The sequence below is a fragment of the Mauremys mutica genome, chromosome 24 (genome assembly GCF_020497125.1).
Source record: "Mauremys mutica isolate MM-2020 ecotype Southern chromosome 24, ASM2049712v1, whole genome shotgun sequence".
Classification (NCBI taxonomy): domain Eukaryota; kingdom Metazoa; phylum Chordata; order Testudines; family Geoemydidae; genus Mauremys; species Mauremys mutica.
The window spans coordinates 10,831,756-10,843,965 of NC_059095.1; the positions used below are offsets into that span (position 1 = coordinate 10,831,756).

The 12,210-nt window shown below is 40.0% G+C and overlaps 1 protein-coding gene across 3 annotated transcripts in view; it reads left to right on the forward strand.

Moving 5' to 3' along the window:
* BTBD2 (BTB domain containing 2) overlaps nt 1-12,210 on the forward strand; it is a 40,558-nt gene that overhangs the window by 2,665 nt on the left and 25,683 nt on the right. For 2 of the 3 annotated variants that reach the window (XM_044998855.1, XM_044998857.1), the window contains exon 2: nt 8,285-8,404. The exons of the other annotated variant lie outside the window; for it this stretch is intronic. In XM_044998855.1, the coding sequence (XP_044854790.1) occupies nt 8,285-8,404 (120 nt within the window). The remainder of the gene's footprint in view (nt 1-8,284; nt 8,405-12,210) is intronic. 3 annotated transcript variants of the gene reach the window in all.

Consider the following 12,210-nt stretch of genomic DNA (forward strand, 5'->3'; position numbering starts at 1 on the left):
GGGAGATACCTAATGCATTTAGTTATCCAAGTGACGAGTGACTGCAATTGTCCCTTATTTTAACACTGAAGAAAGCAGTCAGGGATCCAGTGAATTCTTACATTATTTTTCTTAAAATTAATGCTTTGCAAGGGAATTCTTGCTACAATACCTTCCTAATTATTTCTTTTTCTTAGCTATCTGTGTAAATATATTGTCTAGAAACTTTTTGAGGGAAAAAGTATGTCTCTAGTTTTCTATTTTAAGCCAGCTTTTATTTCATTTGTTGATAGAGCTTAGGAAAATAAGAACACACTTTTATGTTACAACTAGAAATGATCAAAGTAGACGTACTTAAAGATGAGCTTGAAAGCAAAAGGGAAATTTGAGTTAAGCATATTTCTTTTCTGCATGCTATACTAACGAGGTTGTGGGAGACTTTCAGCACAGAAATAAGTTGTAAGTAACCTTTTAAAACTTCTTGCCTTGAAACTCTCCTGGTACTTTCTGGTTCCTTGGAGCTATATCAAATAGCATCATGCTGTAACATCACAAGTATAGATTACATATGTTGCAATAAGACTTCTGGTGTTTGTGATCTTGCATTCTGGGATACATTGGTGATCCAGGAAGTACTAAGAGGATTCAAGAGGCAATTAGTTTAATTTTATTTAAACAACTTAAACACTTCTGTGCTGAATGTCTCTGCAACAACCTGTCTGGTAGAGGGCATTCAGCACAGAAACTTATTTAATTCACAGTTACTTCATGGTTCACCTTTAACTTTGTCAGTTTATTTGAGGGGTGTAATGCTTTTGATTCACTGACCTGTTTGTGAAAACAGAGTTCCATGGCCCTGCCAGTTTTTTTAATAAATCTCAGAATTAGGGCTTACAGACAATGACTAAAGGTTATCCAGACTGTAGAAGATTTTTTTTATAAATCAAGTGATTTACAAATAACCACTTTTTGTATTTGGCTTTATGGGAGGGGCATACTCTAGAACATGAAAGTTGACTTGGCTCCTGCCTATCTGTTAAATGTGGTGTTAGCAGAGCTATTCTGTTGCTACTTGCTCGCCCAGAAAGTGCATTGTAGAGGGGATGTATTTATAGTTTTAACTGGTAAATGGTGCACATACTGAATGATTGTGGTTTGCATTGTTGTTGTGCAATCCAGAAGTGGTGGGGGAATGTAGAGGGGATTACTGGGAACTGTTTCTTGTTTTGTCCCCATGGCATTTCTGGGAGGATAACGTTGCCAACTATTTTTGCATGATACAGTTAAGAAAACTTGACATAAATCTGAGCTTGAAGTTTCTGTTTTTAATATAGTTGTAGAAGAAAAACAAATATCAGATGGATCACAAATGGTAGCCAAACCTTCAGCTAGGTTGTGAAGGCAGTATTTGGCATAATGGAGCTGTATTCCTTTATTCCTCTGTCAGCCTTTGTAAAATATAAATCCTATAATGGTGCAGGCTTTGAACTACCAACTAGTAGTATGGTAGAAGGAATGAATCAGGGAGGTAGTATGAAATGATATAATATTCCTGGTTCTTGAGTAGTTTATAGAACAGCTAGGTGATATTGAGTTAGAGATATTCTGGCTCCAGGAAAATATTCTTAGAAGCTTCCAGAAACTTCACAGGTGGATGAACAAGTTAATTTAGCCTTTCATGAGGTTTCTGTGACTTTCTTTAAATAATCGCTTAGCTTTTGGTACATTACATTCCTAAAAATCAGATCCTTGCATCACAAATTTTCAGACTCCCTTAATGTTTACTATTGACAAAATATCAGGCATTACTATTCACTTTCTAAATCTTTTCATGCTGCTTCTGTCACTTACAGTAAACTACTACATTTACTCACTTTATTTTGGCTATCATCTTTGTATGCATTGTTTAAAAAAATCTTTGTGAATTCTAATTGTGTCAAATGATTATTATTAGTGAGAGATTAGGACACTAGGGATCTTTTGGCCACTCCCACTCCACACGGGTGTGCATACACTTTCATTGAAGGTAGAAATAAGAGAGACATCTGGATTATTCAGCTCATCTTCCTGCCAGTGCAGGATTGTTCCCATTAATTTTTCTAGTGGTTGGTTTAATTTGGCTCTAAAGGGACATCAACTTGAAATCTAATCACTCTAAAAAATGAGTTAAAAATAGTTTCAGGTGCTATATCTTCCTTTGAGTCTCTTTGACACTTTCTCGTTTTGCAATCACACTTTCCCATTTTTAAAAATCTCTTTCCAGTTACTGTTTGAAAGACTCACATAAACAGGGGAAATTGACTGACTATATGGGGGAAAACAGTGAAACTAACTACATACATTAGACAACAGATATTTTTCCATTTGTCTCTATAATAATCTTGAGTTTTACTTGTGACATTAGTGGTAAGCAATCTTCAGACTGACATGTAATATTTAAGTTGATGGTGTACCACTCTTCTTCAGATGTACCGTCATAAAGTTCCATTCTTGGAGTCTTGTGCTTCCAATGTGAGATCTGCTGGGACATTCCCTAGCTAAGAATTTGGAGGGATCTCCACTATAAACTAACCAAAGTGCTTTGTCCATTGAGTGAAATGCCAGCAGGAGTTGTGAAAAGTTAGTTTTAAAACTTCAAATCCTTTCAGAATGGCCTCTGAAGGTTCCTTATCACTTGGGGCTGCATGTGCCAAGACCTTGGAACCCTCGAGCAGCTACAAGCCTGGTATTTTTTATGTTATTTTTAGTAACAAGTAAGGTATGTAACTTTAATGTGACTGTTCCATTAAGTTTTACTGCCACTTATATAAAAAATGCTTTCATTTCATTTAGTGATTCTGATACCATGAATCAGGTCTCTTAAAATTTGTTCTTGTGGTCTGTCTCCAAAATTATTCAGTGAAATACATCCTTATATACGTTATTCCTTTTAGTGTACTGCAGTTTGTTGCGTTTCTAGCCCTTTGAAGAAACCAGAATGCTAGGTAATAATTGGAGAAACAATTCAGTAGCCAAATTAGTCTTTCTCCTTCCACTAGAGGAAAGGGTTCTTCAATGATACAGTGACCCCTTTCCCGACCACCTGACACAACTAGCAAAATATCATGAAAATTTGCCAGTCAAGGCACAATTTCACTTACCTTCCTAAAAAAACCTAAAGATTTTACTGAACTAACTCCTGTTGGTGAGAGAGACATGAGACACTCTTTTGAGTTACACAGAGCTCTTCTTCAGGTCTGGGAAAGGTACTCGGAGTCCAATCTTGCTTGTTGATTTCTGTAATGTGAATGATCTAGTCATCCCCAGAACCCTATTTGAACATGGTGAAATTCACAAGCTGACATGGTGTTCTCCAAATGGCAGAGATAAGAACCAGATTGACCATATCATGATCAATGGCAAATGGCGATGCTCACTGAGAGATGTGAAAGTGAGAAGAGGTGCAGATGTTGGCAGCAACCACCATCTTGTGACCGCCTCCATCAAACTAAAACTGAGAAGCGTGGGTCCCCCAAACAAGGGACAGATCAATTATGATATCGACAAGCTAAAGTCCCTTGAAATACAGAAAGTCTTCCTTCTGCAGTTAAAGAACAGGTTTTAAGCACTTGCAGACCTTGATGAAGAGGAGGGGAATGCAGATGAGGAGATCAACAAGAAGTGGGACAGAAGTAACAGCAATTTATAAACAGAGCAGTGAAGCCTGTCTAGGCTACAGGCAGAAGAGAAGGAAGGAGTGGATTACACCCAGCACATGCAATGCCATAGAAACCAGACGAGCCCTGAAGAAAAGTTTTAGACACAAAATCCCAGAAGCTAAAGGACAAATATCACGAGCAGTATAGCGAGGCACACTGGGAAGTCAAACACCTTGTGAGAGCGGACAAACGGCGTTATATTGATGATCTGGCAACACCAGCTGCTCATGGTGAACAAGGAACCGTCTATAAAATGACGTGGCTTATCAGTGGTAACCGGCAGACACCAACAAACACTCTCATCAGGAACAAACAAGGGCACCTAATAACCGAAAAAGAACAAGAAATGCGCTGGACAGAGCATTTCAAAGAATTGTTGATCAGGGAGCCACCTAAGGAGGCAGAAGATCTTGATATCAACACAGACATACCCCAACTAAGGAAGAGATCATTCAAGCCATCAAAACCTTAAAAAATGGGAAAGCTCCTGGCAAGGATAACTTGAATGCAGAATTGTTCAAGGTAAATCCTAAATTAGCAGAATCTATCTTGGCCCCTCTATTTACATCAGTCTGGGAAGGGGAAAAAGTGACAGATGAGTGGACCAGTGGGGTTATAGTGAAGATACCAAAGACAGGAACTCAGTGATTGTAATGACTTGCGTGGTATCTCACTTTTATCTGTGCCAGGCAAAGTATTGTGTAGGATCATAGTCCAGCATATATCAGAGGCAGTTGATAGCATTCTCAGAAAAGAGCAAGCTGGTTTTCGGAAAGGGCTTAGATGCACAGAACGGATCTTCACTTTACGAAATATAATAGAACAGTGCCTAGAATGGCAACGGCAACTCTACATAAGTTTCATAGACTTTGAGAAGGCTTTTGATAGCATTCACAGGACCAGCCTATGGCACATTGTGCGGGCATATGGAATTCCTTTCCGTATAATCAACATCATCAAAAGCTTTTATTTCTACTTTACATGCAGTGTTGATCACAGTGAGCTCAGTTTGAAGTCAAAACAGGAGTACGTCGCGGTGTGTCGTGTCTGCAATCCTCTTCAGCATTGCCATTGACTGGGTAATGCTTCGTACGACAGAAGACATGCCAAGAGGCATTAAATGGACACTCTCTTCTCATCCCCTGAAGACCTGGACTTTGCAGATGATGATGCTCTCCTATCACATACCCAACCCCATATACTAGAAAAAACAACTCGACTCAACGCATTCAGCCAGCAAATTGGACTGAAAATCAACTGCAGTATTTAATATTATTTAATATATAATATATGCACTATTTAATATATGCAGTATTTAATGGTGACCTTTAATATTGCCTCACCATCACCAGTACGGACAGAGAATTATGTTCTCACCAACATAGAAACATTCACATACTTGGGCAGCACCATCAGCCAGGAGGGTGTAACAAGCCAGGACATCTGGAACAGGATCAATAAAGCCAGGAACACCTTCAGGAGCTTAAATACAGCCTGGAAATCATCAATACAACATCAACATCAAACTCAAGATTATCAGAGCTGCTTACTTTCAACACTACTTTATAGTGCAGAATCCTGGGGAATGAGAAAGTATGTCATGTCCAAACTGTCTTCATTTCATACAACCTGCCTCAGAAAAATCCTGTCTCTTTTGGCCCAGAACAATCTCAAACCAAGATCTATTTACACAGTGCAGCCAACAGGATCTGAGTGCCATCATTGCCCGGAGGCATTGAAGATGGATCAGTCATGTGCTTCAGGTGGAAACTAATTCCATCATCAGAGTAGCAATAAGATGGACACCTGAAGGTAAGCACAAATGAAGCTGCCTGAAAACAACATGGCAAAGAGCTGTGGAAGCTGAGCTGAAAAACCTGGGGAACCATTGAAAGACTTGCCAGAAACAGACAGGAGTGGAGGAGCTTCGTCGCTTCCCTAAATGCCAGAGATGTAATAGGAATGTGATGATGATGACCTTTGCCATACCTGAAGAAGAGTTCTGTGTAGCTCAAACGCTTGTCTCTCACCAACAGAAGTTGGTCCAATAGAATATATTACCTCACCTACCTTGTCTCTATAATATCCTGGGACTGACTGACATGGCTACAACAACTCCGCATATAAGGATTTTGCTAACGTATAAAGTACTCTGCATAAAATAATTGTTTAATTTGCTGAAAGGAACATCTCTTTTACAAAAAGGGAAATCTTATCAAGGTTGCTGTGCGGGAAAAGGATGTCTTTAAAGATACCATGTACACAGAATTCACACTCTTGTGTCTCATGTTTTCTGTCATACAGAGAAGCCCCATCGGTCTTGAGACTTTTGGACCTCTGATGCACTGGCTGGGTTGAGGGCTCTGTTGTACTGAGCATGCTTCAGCCTCAGAGGCTCTAGAATTTTCCAGCTTGTTCCTTTATGACAGCAGTTGGGAAGTGGTTCCAGTCCTGTCACAGCTCCAGCTTTGCTGGTTCACCAAATTCTTCTGTGGAAAGAAAACCTTGATGCAATATATGCACTTACTTTAGTGGTCTTCACTGTATTTGAGATGCAGGGGGTATTAGATTGCAACCACCCAGGAAAAAATGGATGAACTTGTGTCTAAATTTTTAAGTACATTTTTCAGAACTTAGCTTCTCTGATTCGTATGGCAGGCACCATAACTTTCATATTTGCATGTTTCCTAATGGACCAAATACTGTAATTCTTAAATGTCTCTTTAGCTAGAGGTGTCTGTCAACAGATGAAGCTGGCTTGCGTTTACAAGAGAAAATTGTAAAGAACAGATTCTCTAGCATCTAAATTGTTTTGAGACAGCACTCCAAATTGATATTCTTCAGGGTAGGGAACGTAACTTTTTGTGTTAGTTGCAGTGTGAACTTACTGCAGTGTGTAAATGGTTTTTGTGTACCCACTATTACCACTTTGTGCTTGCATTTAAATGTTACCTGTTTTTTAGGTTTATAATATAAAATCTTCAGAAAGTGAATAAGGAAAAGTTATTTACTTGTTCCCTTAATATAAGAACTAGGGGCCACCAAATGAAATTAATGTGCAGCAGGTTTAAAACAAATTAAAGGAAGTTCTTCTTCACACAGCGCACAGTCAACCTGTGGAACTCCTTGCCTGAGGAGTTTGTGAAGGCTAGGACTATAACGGGTTTAAAAGAGAACTAGATAAATTCATGGAGGTTAAGACCAATAATGGCAATTGGCCGGGATGGGTAAGGAATGGTGTCCCTAGCCTCTGTTTGTCAGAGGGTGGAGATGGATGGGAGGAGAGAGATCACTTGATCATTACCTGTTAGGTTCACTCCTTCTGGGGCACCTGGCATTGGCCACTGTCGGCAGACAGGATACTGCGCTGGGTGGACCTTTGGTCTGACCCAGTATGGCCATTCTTATGTTTATTGGACTTTGTGTGACCAGAAAATGAGACTGGAGTACACTTTTTTTTTTTTAAATAGAGTACTTGAAAAGGTTGTTCCTCCCAGGTTGCAGTGCTCTCTGCTGCTAAATATTTTTGTGGGAAGGTTGAGTACAAAACTGTGGGGAGATGAATATGTTTCAGACAGCTTGGAGGAGGATCTGGGTCTGGTGTGTGTAAGGAACTTGCACATTTTCTTTTTAACTTTAATCAAAAATATATTTTAATGTCCCGTTTCTAATGGGGAGATAGAAGGATGGAAAACAGTAAAGTTAAATAAAAACAGTGAGATGGTCTTGTGGCACCTTAGAGACTAACAAATTTATTTGGACATAAGCTTTCGTGGGATATGACCAAATAAATTTTAGTCTCTAAGGTGCCACAAGGACTCCTGATACAGACTAACATGGCTACCCCTCTGAGTCTTGTTAAGACTCCTTTTGGTTTTCTGGATGTGATGTCCAGTATTTTAGCACAGAGCAATTAGGACTTTCAAGGTATGGCTACACTGCAATTAGACACCTGTGGCTGGCCTGTTCCAACTTGGGCTCAGGCTAAGGGTCTGTTCAATTGTGGAGCCCAAACATTGACACTGCAAGGTCAACAGGCCCTTAACCCCAGCCCTGTGAGCCCAGTTAGCTGGCATTGGCTGGCGGCGGGTTTTTAACTGCAGTTTAGACATCCTCTTAGGTTCTGTTCCCAGCTTTCATGATTCAGTGGTGCACCTTGAGTTACTTATCCTCTTTTGTACCTTCATTTCTCAATCTGTAAAATGGGTCTACCGCACAGGGGGTTATGAAACTAAAGTGCTTTGAGGTCCTCCAATGAAAGGTGGTATGTAAGTGCAAACAATTACATTAGCACGTGTATTGTCTATTACAAAATGCATAAACTCTGGCTTTACAGGAGCCATTATTTTTTCATTGCATGCTGGGCTGAGGGGGAGGAACTTCCAAATAGTAGTTTGCAACATTTGTCTGGTGTTACTGGTAATATAGTAGTGATAAGGCCTAGGATAGAAGTGGATTGCTTCTGAGCATTTGACGTTAGTACTGTCAACAAGAACTGATTTCCCCTTGGGATGGGTAGGGGGAGCAGAAACAAAAATGGGATTTTTCCCCAAAAATAGCAAAATGTAGCTTAATGTAGGATTTTTATTTTTATTTTTAAATGTTAGGTTTGTGTTGGCTGTGGGCAGTGCGGTCTTCGATGCAATGTTTAATGGTGGAATGGCCACAACTTCTACAGAGATTGAACTGCCTGATGTGGAGCCTGCTGCCTTCCTAGCTTTGCTAAAGTAAGCCTCTTTTATTGTACAGTGTAATTAACTTATAACCGGGCACAGGTTATTGTGAACAAGAATATTTCAAATACAAATGATCCATTGTACCTGTTGGTTAAAACGGAGATAGTCAAGTAGCTTATATCAAATTTTTTATCTCAATTGTTATCTGGCACAACATGGTCTTTAAATACTAATTTTTGTAAATCCTCTATTCCATATCTGATAAACCTTTTTGAAACAGCCATTGTTTATGTAAGACCTACACAAATGTCTTGCACTTCTGCTGTTTTTGCTGCACAGGTTAACTAAGGACACGTCTAAATAGTGTTTATACCTCTTTAACTGTATTGCTTTAGAAGCTGATATAGCTGAAACAGTGTGGCCCCCTGTCATGGACACAATTACACTAGGATTGTAGGAATAACTGCAACTTTCTCGCTCAGGGGTGTGAAAAAACACCTCTGGGAGCGCTGCAAGTTTCAGTGCTGTAAAGTGCCAGTGTAGACAGTGCACCAGCACTGGGAGCCACTCCCCTCGCGGGGGTGGTTTATTTATTTATTTATTTTAACCGTGCTGGGAGAGCTCTCTTCCAGCGCTGGTGCCGTGACTACACAGCCTCGTTAAAGTGCTACCGCAGCCGCGCTTTAACATTGCTAGTGAAGTCATATCCTCAGTGTTGAAAGATTTAACTGTATCTGTCAAAATTAACACCCTTATCTGAAATCATTAAATTGGTACTAACCTGTGTTTAGATCAGGCCTAATAAATCCTGTTCCCAGAGCTGGCTTGATATGGATGCTAGTGCTCTTCAAAAGAGGAGGGAAGCATATAGCATTCTTAGCATTGTATGAGTTACAATTGAAGCTCAGTTGAAAACTGGAGGAAAACCTGTTTCCAAATGAAAGGACTAAATTGTTTAGAGAAAGGATTTAATGGCTGGGTCTCAGCTGGTTGAATTCTGTTGAAGTCAGTGAAAATATAACTGATGCCAACTGAGGATCTGGCTCCTAGCCTCTAGTATTGGATAATGGAAGTAAGACAAGAGAACTCCAAACCTATAACAAGACTTGGCAGAATTTGATTTTTATTTTTCTGTAAATTCGGCCATTAATGGTTTTTTAAACTTTTTTCTGATTTGTATCGATTTTAATACATTTTCATAGCAGGGCTACAGGGGGCTCACTGTGCCGCTGCAGGGCCAGTGCCACTTTGCGCTTGCAAGGTGGGTTGTGGTCCTGGTAAGGCAGACCGAGACTCCCAGCCAGGACTGCGAGGAGGAAGAATCCCCTGCTATGAGGGAGGACTCCCTACTGCTGGATAGCTCTTGTCCTCTTCACCCCGCTCTTCATGGGGTGCAGATGGCTCCCTGCATTTCTGGGGGTGGGGGAGGCTGTTTTTAATGACTACTATGATATTTTTTTCATCCATTTCTGTGTCAGGTGAAATTGACATTTACTGATGGCTAACGATTTAAATCAAATTCTGCCAACCCTACCTATAACCTAATGTTCAAGTGTCATTTTTAAAGCTGCCAGAAAACTTGGAAGCTCCTGTGGCTTTCAGGTGCATGCTCTCCGCTCTCACTAAAGGCAGTGGGAGTGCTTTGTGCTTGTTAAAGGGCCACCTTTTGCCTGCAAAATTGACGTCTTAGACCTTGTGTGAGTACTGGTATCTAAGCAAAATGCTGTCAGATGTCCTAATGAATAATTTTTCATAAGTTGGGTAAACATTAATATGGAACATCAAGTTTACACATGCAATGAACAATAATTGTCTTGTTTCGGTAATCTGTGTTCTTTAGCTGACTTAATTGCTCCCATCCTCTCACTTTGACACACGTTTCCACCTCTCAGGTTGTCAGGAACACTGCCTATATATAGCTTTGGAACATATATATTTTTTGCTTCTCTTTTCAGAAAAAGTTCTTCTTGCCTTAGATAAGACATCAGAGAGAAAGCAGAGCCTTAAAGACTAAAAATGTTTCCCTAGAATGAAGGGTTAGAAATTCTCAGGACCCCCTTTCAATTGACGCATATGATTTAAGATGAAAGCACCTGGAAACCCCTCCCCCCAACCCCCCCGCCCCCAAAAGTCAATGCTTCCTGCCTATGGAACTAAGACCCTTTGATTGGTTCAACTTCAGTCCATATCCAGCCAAACAAAGCTGGTGTTTTAGTTTTAATATCTGATTTTTAAAAATAAAGCCAAACTAAAATAGCCATTGAGTTTAAGAGAAGCTAAAATTTGAGGTTATTCACTGATATCTTCTGAAAGCCTGAGATTTTAGTGTGGTTGCTGAAAGGCCAATAAAATGGTCTTTCAAGGGAAGATGATTTGAAAGGATCATTCACCCTATTCCTTATCAGTCAAATAACAGAAAAGAAAACACTATTTTTTAGCTATTGAAAAGAAAAATAAGGCTTGGATAACCTAAAGACTCTTAACACTTATACTATAAGGTATGGATGAATAAAGTCCATGCTTCACTTGTGTGGTGCAACTGTGTTGTAGATAACTTTAGACATTTGACAGGGTTCTTGCCTCAATGGGCTGTCAGTTTAGAAGTACCAAGGAAAGATGGGAGGGATGTTCCCACAATGAGCAGGCTGAGTAGTGAAGCTTAAGTGCTTTGTTTAACAATTTTCTTGGAATTTAACCCTTGTCTTCATGCTAATTTTGAAGTGGAAGCAAGCGGTCTCCTGGATGTGGTTCAGGGCATGAGCTGATACCATGAGGTCAGGAAGAATTTCTCACCAATGTTCAGGATTGCACTTTCTGCTATCCTAAAAGTTCAGTTTCAGGCCACTGCCAGGAGCTGGACTCCAGACTTGGTGGACCAGTGATTTAATGTGTGGTTGTGTCTGCATGGTAGTCCTACTCTCTTGCTAATGTTTTCATTAACTCGCAATGGGCTCTTGTTTGTTTAGGTTTGTGTAGCCTCAGTCTGCTTTTCCATTTGGATATTGGCTATTTTAAAATTTTCTTGGCTCTTAGCAGTGTAGATACTAGAAGTCAGACTGACTCAAACTTTTCTCAAAGCCTATTATGTATCCTGGTGTTATTTCCTTGGCTTCATGCATTGTTTATGGGCTTGGTACTAAAACAAAACAATTAACATAGCCACTGCACTGAAAAGCACAATATTGTAGTACAAATAATTGCTTAATTAATTTTTTGAAACTAGCTTGCAATAAAAGGATGCTAGCCTCGTAAAAATGAGGTTGATGTGAGGAAGAGAGACAAAATACGTAAACCAGTGGCTTGATGGTGTTAATAACAAATACTTATTTATAGAGTACCTTATAGTAAATTCTCAATGTGCTTTACATACCGCCTCAATCTACTTTAAATTACTGTCCAGGATCTGACTTTACACAATAGTTTAGTTTATATTCTTAGCAGAGCTTAGCAAATAAAAGATCAGCTTAGTGACCTATTTTGAGTTTGAGTGAGGGTTTAGCTGCAGACATCTGCTCTCTGTCCGCCTTCTAGATGAGAAGGCGGAAGGCGTCCCAAGTTCTGCTGGAGGTGGGAGCTGGGAATAGAAATTAGACCTTTTATGGCTGCCATCAAGGATCTTTAGTTGCTTTTTATAATTGGCCCTTTTAACCAGGCAGACTGAACTTTGGTGGCTGTCTCTTGTGGCTAGCGCTGTGTGCAGGGAGAAGTGTCTTCAGAAGTATTGGCATGAGCATTATATTGGCAATCCAATGGCAGCACAGCACACTGATATCATGGTTTGGGTTCTCTGCCTCTCAGGACAGCTGGGCTGCGAGCATAGGAAATGCCTTACCTTAGTCTAGCCACCTGCTGTGGTG